Source organism: Cotesia typhae, unplaced genomic scaffold (assembly GCF_013202065.1).
Source record: "Cotesia typhae breed Kobodo isofemale line unplaced genomic scaffold, CoteBio_Ctyphae contig_22, whole genome shotgun sequence".
In the NCBI taxonomy this organism is placed as follows: domain Eukaryota; kingdom Metazoa; phylum Arthropoda; class Insecta; order Hymenoptera; family Braconidae; genus Cotesia; species Cotesia typhae.
The window spans coordinates 2,481,297-2,506,805 of record NW_027423728.1 but is presented as its reverse complement, the minus strand read 5'-3'; the positions used below and the strand labels follow the sequence as shown (position 1 = coordinate 2,506,805).

Here is a 25,509-nt window from a genome sequence, read left to right as displayed (position 1 = left end):
GACGCAAGATGTCATTATTGTATTGATTTGATTATTATGAAAGTTATTTATTTATAATTTGTCAACAATTGTATTTTCTTGCTCCGAATATTTAATACAAACTTACAACTTACAATTTTTGGAATTTTTGCTCAGCTGTCATTTAATCTCTTCTGAATATCCTCTTATTGTACAATTAGTTGTAAACAAATTTTTATGAATTGTTGAGTGAATAATTTTTTTTTAAAATGAGTGCTGAACTTCGAAGAGAGGTACATTGTCTCTTCAAATGATTAATTATCAACTAATATATTTTATTTGTTAAAATATGTAATTATGTTTTAGTTTGAAACTTAACCTAAAAAATTTTATAATACTGAAATTAGCAGTCAGCTGTTAATTTTAAAAATTTTTTCAATACATCAATTACAATAAAAACATGCTTCTAAAAATTTTCACTTGTAACTTTTATCAATTTTTACATGTGAAACTTTTGAATTTAATTTTTTGTATAATTATTTAATTGCTACAAATATCTAAAAAAATTTTTATATTTTTCAACTTCAGTGTCATAAAATTTTTAGTTTATTTTTTATTGAATGACAATGATGGATAATTTTTTTTTCTAATTACAGGTTCTTAAAACTTTCAAAAAATTACATCGTACACGATTAAATACTTTTCAAGGAGACCAGTATGCACTATCATGTAAGAATTTTCTTTTTCATAATTTGTTAATTTTTAAAGCCAGCAGAAATTTCATGATTTAAAAGTTTTATTTTTCAGTTGTCAGAAATAAAATAAATGACGAGTATAAAAAAAACAAAAATGTTACTGATGAGACTGCGATCAATGAAGTAATTAATAGTTTGTATAATTAATTATATGAAGTAATATAGAAATACTTTGCAATTTATAATTTTTGTAATAAATAAATAAATTCTAGCTCAATAAATTTGCAAACGAAGTAGAACATGAAGTAAAAACAACAATAATTCAGGCTGTAGAAAAAAAACCAGGTACTTTTGAACTAAAAGTAAGAAAAGATCACTTAATCGACAATGTGCCGCCTCCAGGAACTCCACTTCCAAAACCAGAACGCAGATGCTCTGACCGGAAATTGAAGACTTAAATTAAGAGAGTGTTTAGATATGTTAAGTAAACAAATAGATAAAAGTTTTCTAAATAAATATATTTATTAATTTAATTTTACAATTTTAATTCTTCACAATTTTTATCACATTAAGTTTGGCTCCTTAAATTTGTGAGTAACTAGCCTTCTATTACTTCCATTTTCATCCTAAAAAATAAAATAAATAAATTTTAGTAAATATTATTGACAATAATTGATGATTTACTTACCAACAGATAGCTAACAAACATTTAAGCATGCAACACTAAGTTAACACATATATAAATTTTTAGGACAATATCTGGTGTAAAAAAATAAAAATATTAATAACATAAATAATGAACTTTATAAATATTCGTTAATTTATTTTAATAGTGATTAATTCAGCAATTATTAATAATAAATAAATAAATATATATAAATTATTCAATTTTTCCTGTTGAATTTAATACAAAAAACGACAATAAACATGTGATATATATTTCTAATAATGATAGTTGATAATGAAATTAAAACATACGGAATAGAACGTACTTACTTAAAAAAATATTTTTTATTTAAAAATTTATTTATTAATAAAAAAATAGTTGCTGAATTAATTATCGGAGTCCTTTATTAAAAAAGATGTGAATTTTAATATCAAAGTGGAGATTTAATTTCGATAAGTCTGAAGTCTCGCCCCTTTGAGAGTTAATTACTGATTAGTTAAATCCATATAATGTAAATATAACTAACATAATAACATATTTTAGGTAAAAAATACTCACGTGTGCTCAGGGTGGTTGCGAATTTGGTCAATCAAGTCAGTGGGTTTGAGCTCTCGCGTGCAAATACGATGCACGGCTGTGAAAAGAGGAAATTTATCGGTCATATTCTGGGCTTTTAGCATCCCGTTGACTTCTTCGGCAGTTGCTGGTCCCTGGAGTTTCATTCCTCCTAATAATTCGTCCTCGAGTTCTTTTATAGACTTTGTTGTCTTAACAAATTGCTCGCAAACACGGCGATTACGACCACCGTAGCAAGTTGTGATGAGATCAGCGACACCGCAGCTTTCGAAGAATGTTGAAAGTTTTGATCCACCGAAGAATGTATCCACGAATTTAATCATCTCCATAAGACCTAGTCTTATTACTGCAGCTTTTGTGTTGTCACCAAGTCCTAGACCGTCGACAAATCCTGCTCCACATGCTACAATATTCTAAAATAATTTTTCGAAATAATTTTATTTCTTCAATAAAATAGAAAAAGAAGAAATCAAAGATATATTTATTTAAATTGACAATTTAATTAAATAAATTAATTAAAACTTACTTTCAGTGCACCACAAACTTCAACAGCCTCGCAATCTTCAACACAGACAACCCGGAAATTAGGTGTCATCATTAAGTCTCTAAGTACTGGTGCAAAACGCTTGTCTCTAACTCCTGTAAAAAAGTAATATTAATTAGTAATTATTTAAAAAATTTAATGTAATTAATTTCTAAAAATTATCTTGTAATTAATAAATTTTTTTTACCAATAGTAGTTTCACAGAATTTCTCCTCGGCGACTTCATTGGCAAGATTAGCGCCCATCAAAACATAGCAGGGGATCTTGAGATGCTCTTCCACGACTTTGGAGATCAATTTAATGCTCTTTCCGTCACTAGAATCGAACCCTTTGATCAGAGAAAGCCCAACAGCGGTGGACTTTATTTTTCCCAGCATCGCTGCGGCCAGCCCGCGGATAAACTGGTGAGGGATGACAAAGATAAGGATATCTGCATCCTTTGCCGCTTCGACAACATCCGGAACAGCGACCTAAATATTTAAATTTTAAAATATCATTTATAATGTTCAAACGCTAATTGAATGACTGATTTATTATTTTGTTTATAATATTGCATTATTATTATTGCTTTTGTTATCAACAAACTATTTGCTAACGTTTACTAAGTTTGGCGTTGATCCAACCGTGTCTTGAAGGTCAATTGCATCTCAATGCGCTTCCGTGCATCTATACGTGTTATGCTTATGTAATTTTTTAAATATTACGGAAGTCTAGTCTATTAACTATTTATCTCAATTTATTTATTTTTATAATTTATTACTACATTTATCAAAAATTTATAAAATATTTTTTTTTGCAATATTTTAAATTATTTTTTAAAAGTTAACTTCATTGTGTAAAAAATAATTTTATGTATTATTTAATTATTTTCAAGTGGGTTCAGTTACTTAAGATTAAAAAATTACATAATTATTGATAAAAATTCAATGCAAATTAATAACTAGTTATCTTAAAAAAAAATGATGTATTAATCTTATCAAATAATTCGCTGAATTCATTTGGTATATATATTCACAGTATGAATAGTAACTAATAAAAAACATTCCAGAACACAAAGGCAGTTCTAGAGGACGCAAATATTGCGTCGCATTAAATAACACACCCACTTGAATTTTCTGCATCAGTTCTTGTACAGACTCGCTACAAAGTACATCAAATACAAGCCAACTGAATTGTTATTAAACGATTGCTATTGAGTTTCAGAAGCATTACTCAATTCAAGATGCGATTGAATCAAGTAATTCCTAACTTTCAAGCTGATTCTACCAAGGGTCCTATTGACTTTTACGAATGGCAAGGGGATTCGTAAGTATTTTTTTTTTATTTAATTAAAAATTATATTTTTTATCAGTTAATAAAATAATTATTTTGTAGCTGGGTAGTTATATTCTCACATCCAGCGGACTTTACTCCGGTTTGTACAACCGAACTTGGTCGTATTGCTGTTCATTACCCTCATTTCCAAAAACGTAATGTTAAATTACTCGCACATTCTGTTGATAAACTCACGGATCACGTTGATTGGGTCAATGTAAGTAATTAAATTTATAAAACTTTAATTCATTTTTTTTTTTCTTCTTCAATTAAAAATATTTTTTCCGACATTTTAATTCAATAATTATCAAGCATAATTTTAGATCATAAAATTTATTTCAAAAACCCTAAATAAAAATCCAGCCTTTTTTTAACTAACAAAAAAATATTTAATTCTTAAAAAAAAAAAAAATTTTAATGATATTGAAATAAAAAATTTGATAATTTTTTTAACAAATAAAATATAGCAAAAAAATTTTCTTTAAAAAATTAAATCTTTAGAAACTCTAGAAAATTATAAATGACATTTCTTAAAAATAGTTTTATAGACTTAGTTTATTTAAAAAAAAAAAAAAAAAAAAAAAAAAATTGTCAAGTGTCTGCTAGTTTCAATGTAATTTAATTTTTTTTTTTTTTTTTTTTTTTGAAGGATATTAAGTCTTATTGCCAAGACATTCCTGGAGAATTTCCGTACCCAATAATCGCCGATGACGATCGGAGTTTAGCGGTCAAACTAGACATGATCGACGAAGAGTCTAAAGATGATCCTGAGAACGCAATAACTGTCCGAGCGCTTTACATTGTCAGTCCTGATCATCGTCTTCGTTTGAGTATGCACTATCCTACTTCAACTGGTCGTAATGTCGAGTAAGTAATTAAATCCTAAATTATTGTTTAATCTAATCTATTATTATTTATTATTTATTTAATTTAAGTTATACCGTTTTTAACTATTCTACATTCCCATCCTAAAAGACCCTTTATCTAACTTTGTTATACATAAATTAGTTCAATTATTTACTTCAATATTTATCTATGACTAGGGAACAGTTTTACATTTATAATAAAATCAATCTAATCTATTATAAACACTCAACACATAATTTGTTTTAAATATTCACAGCGAAATTTTGCGTGTGATCGATTCATTGCAACTGGTGGATCGCAAACCACAAATCGCGACTCCAGCAAATTGGACGGTAAGTAATTTTTTAAAAATCATATACCAGTGATTGAAATTTTAATAAATTAACACACTTGTTTTAGCCTGGTGAGAAAGTGATGATTCTACCTACAATTGATGATAATGAATTGCCATCATTATTCCCTGGCGGGGTAGATAAAGTTTTTATGCCTTCTGGCAAAGTTTACGTTCGTACTACTACCGATTATTAAAGTTTTCTATGTTAATTTATTAAAAATACATAACATTTTTTTTTAAATAACTATCTTATGCAATCGACTAATCAGCAACGCGAGGTTCACGGTTCGAATCCCAATTACGGCTTTTTAAAATATTGATATTTCTTCTTTCATAATTTTATATGTTATGTAACTTTTTATCTTTTTGTAACTCATGAAAGATGAATTTTTAATAAATAAAAATAATTACTTACAACATTAGGAGGTAGTTTATGTCCTGGTAAATATTTTACATTCTCATGCTGAGTGTTTATTATTTCTGTAAGCTTTTTTCCATCAATCATTTCTTCGTACACGTACATGGTAACTTGTTCTTCAAATTTATTATTAAATTTAGCAGCATTGGCACCAACTATTTTAGCGATTGCTGAGCCCCTGAATTATTTTAATAATACTTTTATTACATCAACATAAATAAATATTAATGAAAAAACAAACCACTATTTAAAAAAAAAATTAGCAATGCAAATAATATGATAAATACTTAAGTATATATATTTAAAAAATATAAATTACCAATTGCCACTTCCAACGATGCAAACCTTCTTCTTAGTAGACATTTTAACAAATAAAAAAAGGTGACGAGTGTTAAATAAAAAATTTACGGTTTACTTGCTGTCAGAGAGTGAATCAGCCGACTGACAGATGAGGATTCTTCTTAAAAAGTACTAGCTGATTCTAATTCACCATTGACCTTAGTTAACGAAATAACTAATCGTAGAAAGAGCGAGAGAGCAAATTTTATTGTCAACTGGTTGGACGGAGGTTTAGTTGGAGGTCTTTAGTATTGGACAGACTCCAATGTCTCGGATCTCTCTTAAGGATGAACTGAGTTGAGAATAGTATTAACGAACGTAACTATTAGCGGGGTACTCGGCCAATGTTAAATTTAACATCACTACGTTAATTATTACATTATTTACTATTATTACTATTGTTATTTATTTTGTCAAGCTTTTTCTCACTCTCTCTTTATCATCTTTTTTTAAACAAACGAGCATTCAATTCATTTTTTTTACGCAAGCTGACATTGGCATCATTTTTTTTCTTATTTTATAACTCATTATATTTATAATTATAATACTAATTAATTATTTTCTCAAATTAACTTAGATTTAAAAAAAAATTTTTTTAAGCATTTAAAAATTTTTTAAATAAACTTCATATAATTGTTAAAAATCATAAAATTCTTAGAAAATATCAACACTTGATACATAAAAATTAATTATTTTTTTAATGGCATTTAATTTTTTTATGGCATTGCTTGTAAAAAAATATTACATTTATTTGGTTAATTTTTAATCTTGAGTAAAAAATCGTTATCATCATTATTGTTGTTTATTTGATGATACCTGATGTTGAATATTAAAGATGACATCTCGGTGGGAGGTTCTCGTCGTTGTCGTACCTGAATATGAATGAAATGAAATGATAAAAAAAAATATGAAACAATGATTTCTTAAATACTAAAAATAAACAGAGAATTAATTCTAACAAGCCAGTTATATAATAATTAATAACAGATGACAGAGACATGCAATTAACAATTTATTAATAAAGACAATTTTAGAATGGATAATAACAGTGGATAATAAATTCAAGTAAATTCGCTTTGATTTAACAGACAATAAAATTTAAATATATATTTAATCCGTACTGATACAATTCAGATTGATAACAATTTTTATATCACATCCCAAATTCAAACATTCTGTTTTTTATTATTTTGATATATTTTATCTTTGGGTTTAATTCTATACCCTATTACTCTAGCTAATCATTACACATTTAACAAACAAAAATATATCTTTTGTTGACAAATATATATCAAAAAGTATATATTTATCAATTTTAATTAATTTATTTGGTGAATTGTTTTTGGTTCTAGTGTTGACAAAATCCACTAATTGAATTTTTAAAATGCAGTTACTCAAAATATGTCCTACAGTTTTAATTAAAAAAATTTCCTCCATGATTTTTTCTTAATTAAATCTTATACTTTTAGCTAGTAAAATAAAAAATTAATTTCATTTACTGGCTGTAAATGCTGAGAAAATTTTTTGTGATTGTAAATTCAAAAGCAGGATCATCAAAACAAATTTAAGTCAAATAAATAATCAATTTATATTTAAATTTAAAATAAAAGTGCATCATTTGAAAAAATATCAAAAAATAGGGAATTTTATCTACAACTGTGATGCACTTTCTATAATTTAAAATTCCTAGATCATTTTTTCATATTTACATAAGCATTAAATCTAAAACAAAAATTGTTAATTAAATAAAAGGTCCGATTGAAGAAAAAAAGAGTAAGAAACCCTTAAACGTCCACAACCAATTGAAAAAAAGTGTTACGATACTCCAAGACTCCTTTTATCAGTATACATTTTTTTACTTGACAAAAGACGATTATTATACTTGATTTTGAGCTTACATGTGTTCTGGATGGCTGCGAATACACTCGATGAGATCAGTAGCCTGCAATTCACCGACACAAATTCGGTGGATCGCAGTGAATAATGGAAACCTGACTTCCATGTCTTTGGCTTTCAGCATGTAGTTTACTTCTTCAGCAGTAATTGGTCCTTGAAGTTTTTGTCCATTCAACATTTCTTGCTCCAATTCAACAATCGACTAAAATTATTTTTATTTTGTAAATAAATTTATTATCAACAAAATAATAAAATAAACTTTTTAATAATCTAATTTATTGCTCTAGTCATCAACGGAGTTTATAGATATATTAAAAAATATTATTGTATTAAAAATAATAAAACTTTTACGAGAACGCTCAAAAATATTTTATTATTAATAATTATAATATTTATATCAGGAATGTGGACTAGATAGGATCATAATAACAAATTACATTATTATTTCTGCGACGTTTCGGTCATTTATTAGACCTTCATCAGGCATGTGGTTTATGCTATATCGGACAGACTAAACAGTATTTAGGGAATAGAATGAAACAGCATATCTATGATTGCAAAAACATTAACATAGTAAAAGAGAGCAAAACGGCATTAGCATCACATCATTTCGACCAACATCATAATTTTGTGTTTGACGAGGTAAAGATTTTAGATATAGAAAAAAATTGGTGGAAACGCAACGTTAGCGAAATGATTTTTATTAAAATAAACGATATTGTGAATAAAAGAACTGACACTAACAATCTAAGTATTTTATATAATGATATATTACAGGATTATAAATCATCAACTAGGAGAAAATAATTTATTTTGTATTAGAGACTTAACGGAGTCATTTAACTTTAAGTTTTTGTTTATATAGTATGCTGATCTTCGAGAGTAATTTATTTGAGGTATTTAGAATTATATTTTATATATGGAATTTGAATCGAATATTTCACGCAAGCAGCGCTAGTTTGTATGACGAATGACTTGCAGGATAGTACATAAAGTTTAGATTCGAGTTAACTGTTGCCACGCAATAACAATTTTATAAGTGTCATGTGTACTTTATTTCTGAGTTAATAGTAAGAATAATTAATAAATCTATCAATTTTGTTAACTTTGTGAGGATTTATATGACTAAGGCAACTGTGCAATGTAAGATAGTGATTGTTAGAATTCGTATTATGGTAAATATTAGAATTGTATCAATTGTTATGTTATTTTGTTAGTTATTAATTTGAGTAATTTTCAGATGCCTGATGAAGGTCTAATAAATGACCGAAACGTCGCAGAAATAATAATGTAATTTGTTATTATGATCCTATCTAGTCCACATTCCTGATATACATATTATAATTAAGAATTATGGATGATAATGAAAATAATATTATTAATAATTGTTAATTTAAAATATCTAAAAAATTATCTAATTAAAATTAAGCGGCATGATGGCCGAGCGGACTAAGTCATTATCCCTTTAGTTTGGTCGCACATATCATGCCGTGAGGCGAGGGTTCGAGCCCCGACGGTTGTTAGAATAGTTCCAACACCAACCGTCGGGGGTCGCTCCGGTAGCCGAACTGTACTGGCCATGGGTTTTCTCTGTGGTTTCCCCATCGCCACTATTCCAACAACCGATCGAAAGGGGCGAGGAATAGGGGGTAAATGCAGTACACAGAAGGCACAAGTCGGTCCACAGCCGCATGGAGAATAATGAAAGATATGTGCAGGAATTTGAAAGTGAGAGCAGAGATATGTTGATAATAAAAAGTGGAGAATATATTGGAATATGTTGATAATAAAAGTGGAGAATATATTGATAATAAGAGTTGAAAGATTGAGTTGATAATATAAAAAGCGGAGAGCATACGTTGATAATAGAGAGAGACTATATGTGGAGACGCTGAGACAATCAATCAGCCTTGTAAAAGCCAGAAATGATATACAAGTAAAAAAAAAACTCAAATATCTAATTAAAATTTTTGTATTCGAAGTTCAGGAATTTTTTACATTCAATACATTCTTAAAAAATGTAATAAAAATAACTTACCTTGCCAGTCTTAACAAAAGCTTCGGAAACTTTACGATTACGTCCACCGTAGCAGGTTGTAATTAAATCAGCCACTCCGCAACTCTCGAAGAACGTACTTAATTTACCACCAGGATAAAAAACATCCACGAATTTAATCATTTCCATTAATCCTAAACGTATAACAGCAGCTTTCGTATTATCTCCTAGACCTAAACCATCAACAAATCCAGCTCCACACGCAACAATATTCTGTAAAAAAAATAAACAATAAAGTATAAATATAAAATTATTTTTTATTCAATTATATGAGGAATGACAAATGACTTACCTTAAGTGCACCGCAACACTCGACAGAATTAACGTCATCAACAACAACAACACGGAAAAACGGAGTCTGAATCATATCACGTAAAATAACGCCCATTGCATTATCCTTACAACCTGTAAAAAATTGTTTGTAATTACACTTCGGCTAATAAACTTATATAATTAACTTGCAAATAATTTAATATCTCATATCTTTAGTCTTTATTTTATTTTATTAATGCCAGTAATAAAAATATAATTACCAATAGTAGTTTCACAAAACATTTCATCAGCGACTTCGGATGCTAAATTAGCGCCCATCAACACAGCCATAGGAATGTTTAATTCAGTGGCGATTATCTGTGAAATTAAATCTATTCCACCGCCTTCTTTTTGGTCAAAACCCTTAAAAAAATTTTTTGATTATTATTTTATTACAGTATTTATTTATTATAATCTTTATTATTTGATTAAATATTTACTTTGATAAGCGATAATCCACAAGCGGTTGGCTTTATTTTTCCAAGCAAAGTGCTGCATATTCTTCGTATAAACTGGTGAGGAACTACAAATACAAGAATGTCCGCATCTGCTGCTGCTTCGACAACATCTGGGACAGCGACCTGTAAATTATTTTTCAAATTAATTATCCTTAAGATATTCCAGCGAATGAGATTTAAATAAAATAAATTTTAAAAGATTAAAAAATAATATTGAGTTTTTTTTATAATTCAGTAACTAGATCTCTGTTTCTATTTTCTTTTAGAAAAGTTTAAATATATACATCGAGCTTATTATTAAACCGTCGTGGGAGTTGACTTTCTATCTGTCTCTTTAGGTCATGCGACCTTTTTAAAATAATAAAGAAAATTACACAAATAATATAGACAAAAGTTTGTCCTTGGATAAAATTGTTTGAGGTGAAATATGACGTGTAACAGATGTTGAATAAGCAAAATATTTTTTTTTGTTTCAAATCAATGAGCAATAAAAATAACAATTGTCATAATAACGATGTTAATAAAAAATTATTTTAGTCAATTAATGTTAAAAATGATAGCTAATAGGTCCTCAGGTTTTTTATAGATAAAATTATTTTATCAAGGCAATTAAATTTTTTTAAATTATTTACGATTACAACTATGTACTTAAAACGTAATTCTTAACGATATTAATACAGATAATAATAATATAATAATACTTAAAGATAAAAACTTACCACATTCTCTGGTATCTTATGACCTGGTAGATATTTGACATTCTCATGCTCTTCATTTATTATCTCCGTTAATTTCCGACCGTCAATAATCTCTTCATAAACATACATCGTCACGCGATCTTCAAAATTTTCCAACCTTTGGGCATTTGCTCCAATAATTTTGGCAATTGCTGATCCCCTGAAAAACAATCACCAATTAATGACAATCAAAAATAATAAAATTAAATAAACTAAAAATAATAAAATTAAATAAAATAAAAATCTAATCACGTAACCTTGGCACATAATTTAGATTTTTCTTCCGTATTAAAAAAGTCAATCAATAAATGTTATATCGATATATATACATCTATATTTATCCAACGCAAAGGTCAAGGCCACTAAATTAATAAAACTAAAAAACATGTTTTTTAACATTAAAAATCTTACGCTTAGTAATTTATCAATAAAAACTATGACACTTACATAAACCTGAGAATTTTTAAAATTTTTTTAATAGATAAATTAAAAAAAAAACTACATTGATAGAAATTAAAAAAAAAAATTTAATTCAATTCAAAAAATTTACTTGGTATTAATTTTTTTTTTTAAATAAAAACCAATAAATCAAGACCAATAAATAGTCAGTTAAAATGAGTATCATTAAAAATTACTTTTTAACACAACTGTACTCTTATTACACAACTATTTTAATAGTAACAGACTTAAAGAATAAAAATCGAAGTATTTAACTGAAACTTATTAAATGTTATAAAGTAATAAAATACTATTTTAATTTTTTAAACAAAAATAATAAATCAATAACTCACCAATTACCAGATCCAATAATACAAACACGTTGTTTAGCCATTATTGACAATTGTTTTATTAATTTAATAAATTTAAAAATGTCCGGTGTTTAAAAATAATGAAACGATTGTTATTAATATAAGAATTTTAATTATTTATTTATAACTGTAGTTATAGTTATAATTATTGATGGTAAACTGGCAAGTCCGGAGGGGTAGACTACAGACGATCAGACCAGACGAATAACTGGAGAAGCAGAGAATACTGAAAAAACCAGACAGCAGTCAGAAAAGTGGAGGAGTGTGGAACGTTGAGGAGAGTTGGTAAATGCGCAAATGCACACTGTATACTGTACTATTATATATGTATTATTATTGCAATTGGCTCTGGGAGATTACCCATTCGGCCGTTATATATGTATATAAGTATACGTTACTTACCTTCAATTTGTGAAGTAATGAAACTCCATGTACGTGTCACAGTATATGTAATAGTGAAGGAGAAAAATAGATATGGAGTTGGTAAAAGAAAGGGTAAAAGTAAGGAGAAGTAAAACTATATGTTTGGGTCTGGGGTCTGCACTGGTACAATGCAGAGTATCATCTAGGTTTTTTTTCCCTTTTCACTTGACACTTATTTTATATGCATATATTTACAAGTGTATATGTATAAATGATATTTAGTATTTTTGTTTATAGAATTATATTCAAGTAGGAGAAGAACTAGCTAGCTACCAGCAGTGGTAGGATGACATGTGATAATATTTACGGATCGATCGTTACACGTTGCACTGGACTTGTTTTTTTAATCAAATTTAAAATGACGTTAAAAATTTTATCTGAAAATTACAAAGGTTAAATAAGTAAATAGCCCATATTTTTGTTATTTTCTTGTAATTATATTTATTTTTAATTTTTTTTTTTTTTTTTATTAATAATACTGAAATCTGACATAAAATAATATCCGATAATTTCTTTTTTTTTAACGTCTAAATCATGATAAAAAATAAAAATATTTACACGTGAAAAACTATATGAAATTTTTAAAATATACTTTTTATATGAAATTCTAAAATTTTAGAACGATTTGTGTATTTTGAAAACATTGAAAATTTTTAAATGTCTGCTCATTCCAATATCGGTAAAATTTTGGTAAAGACTTTTCAAAAGATTTTTCTATGTAATTATTTCTGTGATGAAAATTAAAACACAGGTAAAGAAAATTTGAATAGTTAAATAGCTAAATTCATAAAAGAGTGCGAGATTTGAAAAGATTAAATTTCTTCCGCAGTATATAGACTTCTGAAAAATGTAACTAACTATTAACATTATTCTCATCCATGATTATAAATAATTCATAAGTTATTGGGAACTTGGACCAAATGACAACAATGTTAGTTTATTAAAAAATGCAACGTTTCGCTGTTAATAAAATTAAAATAAAAATATTTAAAATTTTATCATGATGATTGTTTTATTAATAAAAATGTATTTTACTTCTTTGACAGCGACCAACATATGACATATTTCTTGATGTTTTTCTTTTTTCAAACTACGTTTGATTTTTTCTTATTTTGAAGATTATCTTTACGCCTCTTTCGCTTTTCTTTTTCAGCAGAACTCTTACGCTTATTCTTCGACGTATCTTCTTGTTTTTTCTTCTCGTCTTCAGACGAATATGATGAATCACTCGAGCTGGATCCATTTTTTTGTTTTTAACTTTTCTTCTTCGGTTCTTTTTTTGTCTCAACTTCCCAGGATCTCGACGGAATAGCCATAATTAGGAGTATTTAATTAGAATTTTTACCAACCCTGATTAAGAAATCTAATTTGAAATGATTTAAAAGTATTGGATTTGAATATTATATAGATATATAATTAACAAGAAGGCTAATCATTTCAAATCATTTAAAGTTGCTTGCTTTAATTTCTTTATAGAACGTGATAATAGCAATCACAATGATTCACTCTATATTTTTTTTCCTCTTACTAGCAGTATTATATTATGTTGTGTTATGTCCGCCCGAAAAGCATATATTTCTTTTTCTTTATTTTTTAAGTTAATTTTTATATGCATATAAATTTAACAAAATTAATTTGTTTTCTGACATAGATATAAAAAAAAAAAAGAAGAATTTTGGGCTCAAATAGACTGACTATGTTAAAGATCTCCGATTTTGTAAATGTGTTTTTATTACAGTTTTCCATGCAACGGAAATATTATTTTACTCATTAATAACTTTTTTTTTATGGGTTTTTAAGAAGGCTTATTATGATTAAATATACTTTGAAGCTTGAGTAAACTGCAGCTGGCCTTATCGTTGGCCTCCTACAGTGCCCTTATGGAAAAATCGTTTAAAAGAAAGAACGAAAAATATAAAATTTTAATTATAAAAGAAAATTTAAAATGAAAAAAGATACAAAAATTGTAATTGGTTTGTATCTCCCATTTAACGTAAGAATTTAGGCTATTTATTTCGGGAATCTGTAAAACCGGAGTAATTTTGCTTACATATAATATAATAAAACTCCCATTTATCTAAGTACTTGAGTTTAAAACCCTCAGATATTGCATAAATCTAGCTGAGGCCAAACTAAGGTTGGAATTTTTCCTGGACCCCTTATGAAGAGCCAAACAAAATATTAATGTAAAACTTATTTTCGGTTATAATTTATGATTTTTGGCTTAATAGTAAATACTCTCTTTTGAAATTACGCTGTAGGTCATCCCTGAAACTTCCCGCTATGTACGAGTTTAAAACGCTCGAGAAATTATCTAGGGTTGCAGTCAACTAGTCAGACTGAGAACATTCCGAATTAATAAATTACTAGAACTTGGAAAGTTAATATAAAATGTAATTTAAAATAATGAATTTTACAAATTTCTAAATTTCGAAAAATATAATGTTGAATAGAGGAAAAAACTAAAGCTATATTAATAGAATCTTTCAAAGTCACAAGGTCTCAATTAATTAAAAAACATAACAACGAAAATTTTTGAGCCAAAATGAATGAACAGACGAACACTCGTTCGTAATTTTCGGCCGAATCATTATTTGGATGAATATATGTCGGAATGAACCTTTTTCGAAATTAAATTCATTTTAACTCTTGAGGAATATAAGATTAATATTTATCTACATTCAAGAGATGATTGAAGAATACCGTCCAAAAATAGTTAACTTGCTGTTGAAAAAAGGCACCAGGATTAACGACTGCAATAAGAATGACATGTTACTATTACATTACATTATGTCAATTTTTATTCATTTTGGTGAAAAAGCTACGAGAATGTTATAGTGATTGCACATTAAAAGTTATAAAAAATATTATCTACAATAATCACATAGATAAAAGGTAAATGGAAATTCGATAAAATTTAAAATCTGTGTAAGTCAAAACAATATTCCAATTGAAATTTATCTAGATCTAAAAATGTAATTCTATAAAGTGCTGAGTAGAGAGAGCGGGTAACAGCTGATTATTTAATTATTTAATAAATTTCATAATTTTTGAATAAGAATTTAAAAAATAATGAATATATTCAGTTAATCTTACATATTTTTTAGTAATTTTACATTTTTTCAAGTAAATAAATCATATTTATTTCAATGTTATACTACATACACAATGAATTCAAAAAAGCCATAAGTACACAACTACCATGACCTTATCAGCATGATAAATTCGGCAAATAATATTATTATAATAACAAAATAAATATTTCAATTAGATAGATCTTTAAAATAAACATTTCGATCAAAACGATCTATTCTAATGATTGACATTTCAACCAGTTCATCAGATCTAGATATAGGTGCTATTTTAACATGTTAAAAGATAAATTAATTACAATTTCAATTTATGTACTTAAACATTTTTCACAATTACATTACAAATATATATATATATATTGTCATTATCAATATTTAAAATAAACAAATCAAAGCTTTAATTCAATAGAATAACGTGTATTAAAGCTGATACTGATTTACTCTTCGGTAGTAGTCTGAGCGGATTCTAAAATTATTTCGAAGGAGAATGGACTGAAAGTATAGCCAGTACCTTCGTAGAATTTACTTTGGAACTCGACCCTAAAAAAATAAAAAAAAAATTCGGTTTTTTAAATATAAACAATAATTTTTTTAAGTCTTAATAAAAAAGATTTTTTTAAAAAATAAATTACCAATGAAGACGTAAGGTGTGAAGGAAAGCTGACAATCCTTCCATGAGAACAAGAATTCCGACTGTCAATACTGCCCAAAAGGCGAACAATGCCCACAAAACTACTCCTCCAAACCAGTCACCACTAGTGAGACCTATTTTCATTACCATGTTCCATAATACTTCAGATAATTCTGGAAAAAAAAAAAAAAAAATATTAAAAGATAAATTATTTTTTTCTTTTTAAAGACAAAATTAAAAAAAAATACTTACGAGCATGAGCAAGTGAAAGAGCCCAGAGACGTAAATAAGAGGCAGTATGTGAAATACTACCGAGTACATATTCAATAGTATGAATACCCTGATGAATGAAAATTTCACCCATCTCTTCTTCTTCTTCTCTGTGTACTGGATTCTGCACAACAGCACCAGCTCCTTCAACATCTCCGTTTTCCTGGCCGTGATTGTTCAACTGCTGATGCTGTTTACGTCCGCGCATTATCATGATAGGTTTGGCGAGCAGCAACACCGGTACACAGAGCAGCGCAATTACTACGAGGAACCGTTGGAGTCCAAACTGACCGCCGTACATAAATTTGTCGCAAGGGTCCTTGGGATCTTTTTCCTTCGGAGATGCAAAGAGAACCATGTCGATAAATGTTATTAAAATAGAAGGCGCACAGTGAGTGCTGTAAGGATCCGGGTTGGTCGCTGAATATGAAGTCCACTTAATGAACATCATCAGACACATATACAGGAACAAGAACACCAAGAAAATGACCTGGGGTATGAACTCGCAGATTACATTAAGCGGTCTTTTGAAGTATAGATGATTTTTCAGACCGACCATCACACCGAACAACATGTGGATTATACCGAATATGATTGATATCTTCATTTTGTAGGAGTTCAAAAATATGATCTTGTTTTCTGCCAACTGCCAGACAGGGTCCATACCTAGAGGATACGGGTGTCCAACGTAATCTGGCTTCGGGTCTAGAGACAGACCTTTGTTGGTGTTGATGGTCTTCCAGTCTAGGTTTACCTCCCAGTAAGAACCGAATATGTTGAGAGATTTTGAAAAGATGTCGTTGTATATGAGCCCAGTGTACATGGAGAACAACCCCATGAGGAATATGATGTAGCGACCGCCAAAGAAGATGTTCCAGATTTCATTGTCAGATTTTTGAGCTGATAGAGGTTTTTCCTTCAAGACCATCCAGAGACCGAAAAAGAACATTATCGCGCCGTGACCGCAATCTCCAAACATGACTGCGAATAAAAATGGAAAGGTGATAATGGTGTAAGGCGCGGGGTTCATCTCGCGGTATGATGCCACTCCATAGGCGTCGATCAGTGCTTGAAACCCTTTGGTAAATTTATTCGTACGATTATAAGTCGGCGGATCTTCGAACGACTCCATGCGATTCAAAATTGGAGGCACTGAACTTCCACTACGTTCCTGTTTGACAATAATTTAGTTTTTATTGATTGAATATTGTAAATTATTATTAATGTTATTAAGATTTTGATTTAATACCGTTCCACGACGTAGAGCCAACTGAATTGTCTCAATGTCGAGCACAGGAACCCAACACTCGGCGATCAGACATTTTTGTGTGACGTCAAGATTGAACAAGTTTAGGGTGTGATAAATAGCTTTAATTTTTCTGACTTTGATGAACCAGTTCTTCAGATTTTTTGCTGCTGCTACAAGCACTCGGTGACGGTGATCTTGAGTTTGGCCAAGGACCTGATGAATGTATTTAAATTAGTCATTTTAAAATTAAGTGATTAATTAAGAATATAAATCTTAATTTGAAAATTATAGTTAATTATGAAAATATTAACTGATAAAATTCTTTATAATTGATCAATTGAGTACTGATAGATTTGAATCACTGATAATTATTGTTAATTGAATCATATTTTCTTGAGTTATGACTAATTACATCTCGAATCAGTTCTTGAGTATTATCAGTAATGATAAAAATTCTTGGATATAAAATTATATTTTTTTAACTAATTAAATGAAGTTATCAACAAAAAATCTTACGGTATTTAAATCTTCTATGCGTGTCATGACACCCATTGCCATTTCACGTCTGTCAGCAGGAGCTTCAGGGCATGGGTAAAGAGTTGCGCGAAATCCTTCACAGATTTTCTTTACACGTGTTTTCAATTGATCTCCTTGGAAGAAAATAATGAAAACTGATTTGTAGACTTGGTCACTCTGAAGAAAAAAAAAAAAAAAAAAACATAATAATAATAATAATAATAATAATAATAATAATAATAATCATTATTCATACACTAATTTTAATTATAAATTACACTAAGAAGTTACTCACTGTTGATGGATCCTCCAAAGGAGATTCAATTTCAGCTTGACGTAAAAATACATTTCCTCTGCATGCTCGCCATAACATTCGCTCAAACGCCGGTATTCTTTCTCTCAAAATAACACCAGCGACAAAACTAATTTTAAAAATAAAAAATTAATATTAATTTATGAACAATTTAATTAACTATAAATAATATAATTTTTAAGGACTGGGATTTGTTAGTAAGGAGTTTTTTTTTTTTTTTTTTTTTTTTAAATTGTTAACGATGAAAAATCGGCACGTCGTCATTGCATTGGAAAAATAAAAAGTTCTTCTATATGCTCTTACACTCCATCAGTGCCCTAGTCTATTTTCAATCTGTATCGATTAATTTTATTAATTAAAATTTATGATTTATATATATTTATAAAAATATGAATGAATAAAATATATATAATAAAAATGAAGCCATTGGAAGTGAATATTTTAATAAAATTAATGATGATCTTTTTACGTAGCCATGGAGAAAATTATTTTGTTTTACATACCTTGTAATTAAAAAATAATTACAAATAAAGTGATAATAATCTAAATTGATATTAAATATTAAATAAAATAAAAAATGCTTTAAATAAAAAATACAGCAATAATACATAAATACTGACAAACAAATAAAGATAAATAAATAATAAATAAAACCCACACTTAAAAATAATTACTCAAACAACTAAAATCTATTTTTACAGTTTAGATTTTTTTTTTAACGATACAAATAAACGCGAGGATGCAGATAAACAAATTGTTGATTTTTATGAGTAAAAAATGGAGTAATTTGATGTGTAAAAAATGTTTTGATGTAAGTTTATATCGATGTTGTAAAAGATTTTAGAGTACTGATAAGAGGAATTTTGAGACTAAAAATATTTAATATCTCGAAGTAGAAGATTTATTTATTTTTTTGGTAATAGATTACATGAACTTTGAAAAATTAATATCATTTTATAAAATTGATTAGTTAAAGAGTAAATTGTAAATCAAGTAAAAATGACTTATCTTAAACAAATATCTACTTAACGAATCAATAAATTTTCCACTAAGTAAATACATAATTATTTACATGAAGCTACACTTTTTTTGTCAGGAAATTAAATTGCCTGCATATATTATACTATAATAATTATTATGATCATAAATCTTTTAGATTTTATTATCACATCAATAAATTTAAATTTGCAAAAAATTTATCAATTTCAAGAAATTTTATTAACGTCTCTATTTACCTAAATTATCTTTGAATAATTTACCCTGCAAAATTTCAACATTATCTTGAAACAATGTGTAATTGTTTTTCTTCGTTCATTTAGTTTATATCGTTAACAGATGTTCAAATTTTTTAGTTAATATTCTATCAACATAAATTAATAATTCCAAGCTCCATTTTTCAAAGTTCATTAGTACATATCCAATCTCTGAAATCCAGATTAAAAATAATATTAATAAAAAATATTTTCAGTCTCTTATACTCCTAAAAATATTTGTTTGACTAAAAATGTTAATGTAAATAAATATTTTTTTTGGGCATTAGACAGAGGTGAAAGCAATACAGATATTCAATAATCCGTGCTTTTACAATAAAAATCTACGAATACATTCCAACTCCATTAGATTTATATCTTTTAAAATTATATTTAATAGTAATAGTAATCTACGGTATCAATAAAAACAATTTACCACATTTAATATAATTTAAACAATCTACTAAATATCATCAAGGAATAGGGACACACGTTTAAGTAAAGCAATCACTAAACATTTATATTTAAAAGTAATAATATTACCAGGATAGATGAGATTAATAGTTAATAATTATAACGATAATAAATTATCAGAAATCGAAATAACTTTACCAGGTTGACTGAAGTTTTCTGAAATAATTAACAATTAATGTAATTTTTTGTCATTGCTGATTAATTCTGGGTAAGGACCAGAGAAGAAGATTCAAGATAGTCAATTTAAGATTTTAGACTTAGATAGTAGAGCAATACAAGTAACAAGTGGCAAGTGGTAAATGGTAAGTCAGGTGGTTTGTTTGTTATTTATTTGAACAGAAGGATGAGAGAAGGTACGTACCCCAACTGGACAGGACCAAGGGCGGACTGGCGGGCGATATTATCATCACTAATCAACGCGCGTGTCATGGACTCGGTGGGGTTCAAGCCTGCGTGCTCTTGCTGACGACACAACAGACAAGACACAACCACATTAACACACTGTATTTATTTACACCGGACCAGAACTCAATTTTTTATTTTATTAACAATTAATTAAGAAATTATAAATTTATGCTAATTTTAATCTTTAATTATTTTTATACTTAGTCATTTCTTATCAAATGATTAAAGATTAAATTTATTACCAATATAAATAACAATGTAAATATAAATTGCCGTTTCAGCAATAAATATTTTTAAAAAAATTCTGAAAATAATTTTATAAAAAATTATATTTATGTTTTTTAAAAATCCATTGGCATTTTATTTTTAAACGGGCCCGATGTAATAGTTAGTAAATTTTGATTTTTCTATTATTAACTACTAGGTCACACAAATAAACAATGACAAAAATCTGAGGCTATGCAGGTACACAAAAATAAAATTAAAAAAAAAAAAAAAAAAAAAAAAACAAGCAACAAGACAAGACATAAAACATGGTGCTATGGCAAAACGAGGCTTTTTTTTATCATATATTCAATTTAAAATATATGATAAATAAATTGAAAATGAAGAGACACGTGCTAAGAAATGTTAATTGGAATAAATATATGTGAATATACATACCCATGGCCACCATCATCATCTATTATTTTAATTATTAATAATACTTCCTTGCTTTATATAATTAAATTTTAAATTGTTATTCACATGGCTTTATAAATAAACTATCTATTATTTTAAAAGTGAATCGAAGCTATTGAGATAGTGATTTTATTTTATTCTATGGCTGCCATTTAATTGCTGATTTTATTCGATACAGCTTGAAATTTTTAATTATCATTATTAATATTTTATTATTGGTTTTAATTACACATGTCAAACTGTATCAACTGTTATAGTTTGTGTAAAAAAATTTTCAACTAAAAGCTAACTATTAGATTGTTAATTTTAGTTTAAAAAAAAATTTAGCCACGACACTCAGACAATCTCTAAGTACACAATTCTGATTATTTCATTATAAGAATTTCAATTTCTTTGAATTAAATTTAACTGCTATGTGAAAAATTTTAATTAAAAAAAATTTAATTGCTCAAGAAAGACAGACTTGTGTACTTGTAGATAAAAACATGAAATAAAATAAATAAATAAATAAATCTTGCGAAAAAAAATATGGGCAAACATATTAAAAAAAAAATAACGGTTGATAACAGCTTGCCTGAGGGGATTCCTATAGTGACTTCCTACGGTGTCTTCAGCAGTGTACAGGTGCTGCAATTATACAATACACTGACTTATTGTGCTCAATATTAAATAAATCACAAGCCTCGTGGTGCACCATATGTATTATCTATTGTTTAAATTTTGTGAATATGTTATTTAACTGTGAATTTATTTTCAACTCAGTCAATTTTAAACAAAAAAAAAAAATTAAAAATAAATTGATCGACTGCCTGATTTTCCAAATAATAATTAAATTTTTTGAAAAGAGATTTTAGGATAGGACTTTAGACCGAGATCACACTGTGCAGTGCATAAGTGAGTTTTCAATTTTTTATATGATTACATGCATGTGATATTCGGTCATGTAAATTTTAAATAGTTTAATGATCTTTGATTTTAATTTATCAATTGATGTTGATAAATTAAATAAAGATTGTAAGACTTTGAAATGAGCACCACAATTAATTACCCGAGTTTAAGAGCCTGGCCGCCAGCGCGGAGGCCCTCCTCACCCAAAAGAGTTACTTGTTCTTCTTCGCGGCTTGGGTCTGCCATCTGTGACATGACATCTCCATATTCAGCATTTTTAATTTTTATTTTATTAATACAAATTATTTTTATTTTAAATAACCTCAACAAAATAATCGATGAAAAATTTTATAACAATCAGAATCTTGTTATAACTCAAATTAATTAAAATTAAATAAATACTATGGAATGAGTTGTTTATAAATTTTCTAACGTAAAAATTGTAATTTTTTTAGTATCGCTATAAACGGTTATAAAATAAAAATAATTTGTATTAATTATTAAAACACTGCAACAACATTGTTAGTTGGCAACACTAACATTAATCCTAAAATCACTCAATTATTATTAAATAAATAATTCATTCATTAATGTATTAATAATCAAAACATCAAACATTGTGTCTGAGACACTTAAATGTGTCTATTAATTACCATGTAATGATTAAAAGTACTTAGTAGTAGGTGCGGTGCTAGATTTTTGACATGTTTATTAATTAAAAAATAAAATTCATCTTGCGTGAATTGCGCTTAGCAGAAATAAACTTTCATAATAAAACAAACATTGAGCCAAATGCTTGATTTGCAGCGAGCTTAGATTCATGCTCATTCATTATAAAACAATTAGTCACTCATACTCAATCGGTATGAGTATTCAAAATCAATCTTGCTATGTATCATGTTTATCGACTTGTTAAAAAAAATTAGCCATGGATTTTTTAAAATAATAATGGTTATAATTAGCCTTGATTAGTTGTAGTACTATTAATATCATATCATAATGTCTGTAATATAAAATTAATAGATTATTGTTACCTCATCGAAAAAGACCTGGGTCTTGCGTAGAATGTGCTTGAGCTCAGTGAGCTCTAAAAAATTTCTCTTTAGAGCTTCTGCATTCTGATTAACTTCTCGGAGTTCATTTTCGAGTTTTTCGAAGGTCGCCTCTAAATCGATCATCTCACGAGGTTGTGGAGCCTCCGGATTCTCACCAGTATCCAGCATCGGGATTCCATCTTTTTTAATTTCTTTCTCCAGGTAACGTAATTTACGCTCCATTTCATCGCACCGACGGACTTCATTGACGAATTTACGTTGGAATGCATTTACGTCAGGATTTAACTGTAATAAGTTATCAAATATTTTATCGTTATTTACTACCACGCAAATAAAATAAATTTATTGATAAATTTACGTTAAATATTATTTTTATCTTTCAAAAAAAAATATATTAAGTCATATATTTATTTCAATTTTTAAATATTAATACTTAGATTATTTTCAAAAATTAAGATATTTATTTAAATACTTAAAATAATTTAATAAATAAATTTAATTTTAAACAATAAAAAAAAAAGTTTTTATTTGGGCGTGTAAATTGTTCAAGGTTCTCTGTCTAGTCATATGACTCGGTACTAATTACTTGAGTAAGTAAAATACTTGCTTGTCGAAATAACTACATGGACTATCAGTAATAATAATAATGAAAACAATGGCAATGTTTCGTGATTAGAATAAAAATGTAAATAATAATAAAAATATACTTACATCACGAAATTGGACAAGTCCAAGTTCTCCTAATTCAGAAACACAGGCATAAGCAGCTTCACTTTGCAAAAAGAGCTGACACAAGGTCATTTCCTCACTCCGGAAAAGCGAGCCCATCTTCTTAGCTTAATCCACGTAAATCTACAATCATAAAACGCTGAATAAATATTCGAGTTTAATAAAACTAACAGATAAGAATTAAACTGAACAAACTGAGCAAAACGTACAGATATATTGGATAAGATATACTGTATACTGTTTGGTAACTAAATGCCCAGATATAAGTAGATATAAATTATGGATTCTGGCTTTTGGGTGATGTCGATTCACGCCACTGCCAGGAATACACTGACATACACTACAGACTACACAGTTGTCATGTACGTATGAACGGTAAAATATAATCGATAATGGTCGCGAGTCACGAGGGATCATCCAGACGCCATTTTTAAAATGTTCAATATGGCGCGCACATTAGCTGACACCTGGCGGGAAATTTTTGAATTTACAAGATTTATTTTTTTTTAATTGTTAAAATTGAAATAAGTATGTAATTATAATAAACTAATTTTACCAGGCCTATGTACAGGTGTTATTGTCACACCTCTATAGGTGCATACATGGTTTTCTATTTGTATTGTATGTATTGATATTAAATAAATAAATAAATAAAAAAAATTTTAATGACAGTTCTGATCTTTTAGGTTGTAAATCATATTCTAAATATTATTGTTATTATTATTTTATTTCAAGAAATAATTCATTACATTTTTTAAATATTTTCTAAGTAATTAAAATTATATGAATAACTTACTGCATTGTCAGAAACAATTATTAAAAATATTTTGTTAAAATCTAAATATTTTCTTCTATAGATTAATTTCATTAGTAATTAGTAATTTGTGTTATTTAAAATTAATAATTGATAATTATTATTTTAAAATAATATGACAAAGGCGTGAAATGTCATATCAATAATTTAAAATACCAAAACTATTTTAATTTTTCACAATTATTTTATTAACCAAAATATATTTTCGTGACATTTAACAAATTTTGATTTTTTATTAGATTGTACAATTTTTTGCTAAATTATTTTAACATAAATCAAAAATAAAAACATCTAATATGACAGAGAGAAATTTTTAGGAATTCAAAATAAATCTTCATCAGAAACTGGGACACGATCAATAAATGAGTACTTCAATTTATTTTTTTATTTTTAATTAATGTATGAATAATTTAGATTAGTAGAAATATTAAACATCAATTTTTCCTAGAATTTTTAAAGTTTTTACTATTAAAATTCTTTGTTTATTAAATATAAATAAGAAAATACTTACTTTTTAAAAATAATCATCTCAAAATATCTAACAATAACAATAAACAATAAGAAGTAATATCATACACAATCATTTTTAACATTCGATAATTATTTACTGAGCAAAATAATAAGATAACTATTTCTTCTTCCTTAGGCCATTAGAATTAACAATAATTAATGTCATTTAATAATTTTAAAAATATAAACAACAATTTTATCAAATATAATTACCTAATAATTAATTAAA

At 27.4% G+C, this 25,509-nt stretch overlaps 5 protein-coding genes and 1 long non-coding RNA gene across 9 annotated transcripts; 3 read left to right on the top strand and 3 right to left on the bottom strand.

Moving 5' to 3' along the window:
• The first annotated feature begins 40 nt into the window (after nt 1-40).
• Nucleotides 41-1,186, top strand: LOC141524443 (complex III assembly factor LYRM7). The gene is made up of 4 exons (XM_074238331.1): nt 41-251; nt 615-687; nt 766-836; nt 926-1,186. Exons 1-4 carry the CDS (start codon nt 228-230, stop codon nt 1,109-1,111), a joined length of 354 nt encoding a protein of 117 aa, XP_074094432.1. The 5' UTR covers nt 41-227; the 3' UTR covers nt 1,112-1,186.
• LOC141524440 (glycerol-3-phosphate dehydrogenase [NAD(+)], cytoplasmic-like) lies at nt 1,151-5,922 on the bottom strand. Of its 2 annotated transcripts, none has more exons than XM_074238328.1 (6): nt 5,693-5,893; nt 5,371-5,551; nt 2,628-2,910; nt 2,423-2,535; nt 1,879-2,309; nt 1,151-1,279 (listed from the first exon to the last, which is right to left on the bottom strand). In XM_074238328.1, exons 1-6 carry the CDS (start codon nt 5,734-5,736, stop codon nt 1,252-1,254), a joined length of 1,080 nt encoding a protein of 359 aa, XP_074094429.1. In that variant the 5' UTR covers nt 5,737-5,893; the 3' UTR covers nt 1,151-1,251. The 2 variants fall into 2 exon arrangements, with proteins under 2 accessions (XP_074094429.1, XP_074094430.1); XM_074238329.1 differs by lacking the exon at nt 1,151-1,279 and adding an exon at nt 1,570-1,792 and having other exon boundaries at nt 5,693-5,922.
• Tpx-4 (thioredoxin peroxidase 4) lies at nt 3,508-5,372 on the top strand. The gene is made up of 5 exons (XM_074238330.1): nt 3,508-3,745; nt 3,815-3,971; nt 4,404-4,621; nt 4,878-4,953; nt 5,021-5,372. Exons 1-5 carry the CDS (start codon nt 3,663-3,665, stop codon nt 5,147-5,149), a joined length of 663 nt encoding a protein of 220 aa, XP_074094431.1. The 5' UTR covers nt 3,508-3,662; the 3' UTR covers nt 5,150-5,372.
• Nucleotides 5,923-6,320: 398 nt separating the features above from the next.
• On the bottom strand, nt 6,321-12,219 carry Gpdh1 (Glycerol-3-phosphate dehydrogenase 1). Its single transcript, XM_074238327.1, has 8 exons — nt 11,963-12,219; nt 11,154-11,331; nt 10,417-10,557; nt 10,198-10,339; nt 9,957-10,069; nt 9,647-9,877; nt 7,611-7,810; nt 6,321-6,584 (listed from the first exon to the last, which is right to left on the bottom strand). Exons 1-8 carry the CDS (start codon nt 12,001-12,003, stop codon nt 6,542-6,544), a joined length of 1,089 nt encoding a protein of 362 aa, XP_074094428.1. The 5' UTR covers nt 12,004-12,219; the 3' UTR covers nt 6,321-6,541.
• On the top strand, nt 7,820-9,580 carry LOC141524445 (uncharacterized). The gene is made up of 2 exons (XR_012478707.1): nt 7,820-8,783; nt 8,849-9,580. It is a non-coding gene; the product is annotated as an uncharacterized LOC141524445 (long non-coding RNA).
• Nucleotides 12,220-15,520: 3,301 nt separating the features above from the next.
• On the bottom strand, nt 15,521-24,327 carry Vha100-1 (V-type ATPase subunit a family protein Vha100-1). Of its 3 annotated transcripts, none has more exons than XM_074237455.1 (10): nt 24,166-24,327; nt 23,939-24,079; nt 23,207-23,512; nt 20,560-20,660; nt 18,457-18,583; nt 18,162-18,338; nt 17,646-17,858; nt 16,379-17,567; nt 16,128-16,299; nt 15,521-16,035 (listed from the first exon to the last, which is right to left on the bottom strand). In XM_074237455.1, the coding sequence occupies exons 2-10, from the start codon at nt 24,053-24,055 to the stop codon at nt 15,933-15,935; spliced, it is 2,505 nt and encodes an 834-aa protein (XP_074093556.1). In that variant the 5' UTR covers nt 24,056-24,079; nt 24,166-24,327; the 3' UTR covers nt 15,521-15,932. The 3 variants fall into 3 exon arrangements, with proteins under 3 accessions (XP_074093556.1, XP_074093559.1, XP_074093557.1); XM_074237458.1 differs by lacking the exon at nt 20,560-20,660 and adding an exon at nt 21,859-21,911 and having other exon boundaries at nt 24,166-24,325; XM_074237456.1 differs by lacking the exon at nt 20,560-20,660 and adding an exon at nt 22,333-22,418 and having other exon boundaries at nt 24,166-24,324.
• Nucleotides 24,328-25,509: the final 1,182 nt, after the last annotated feature.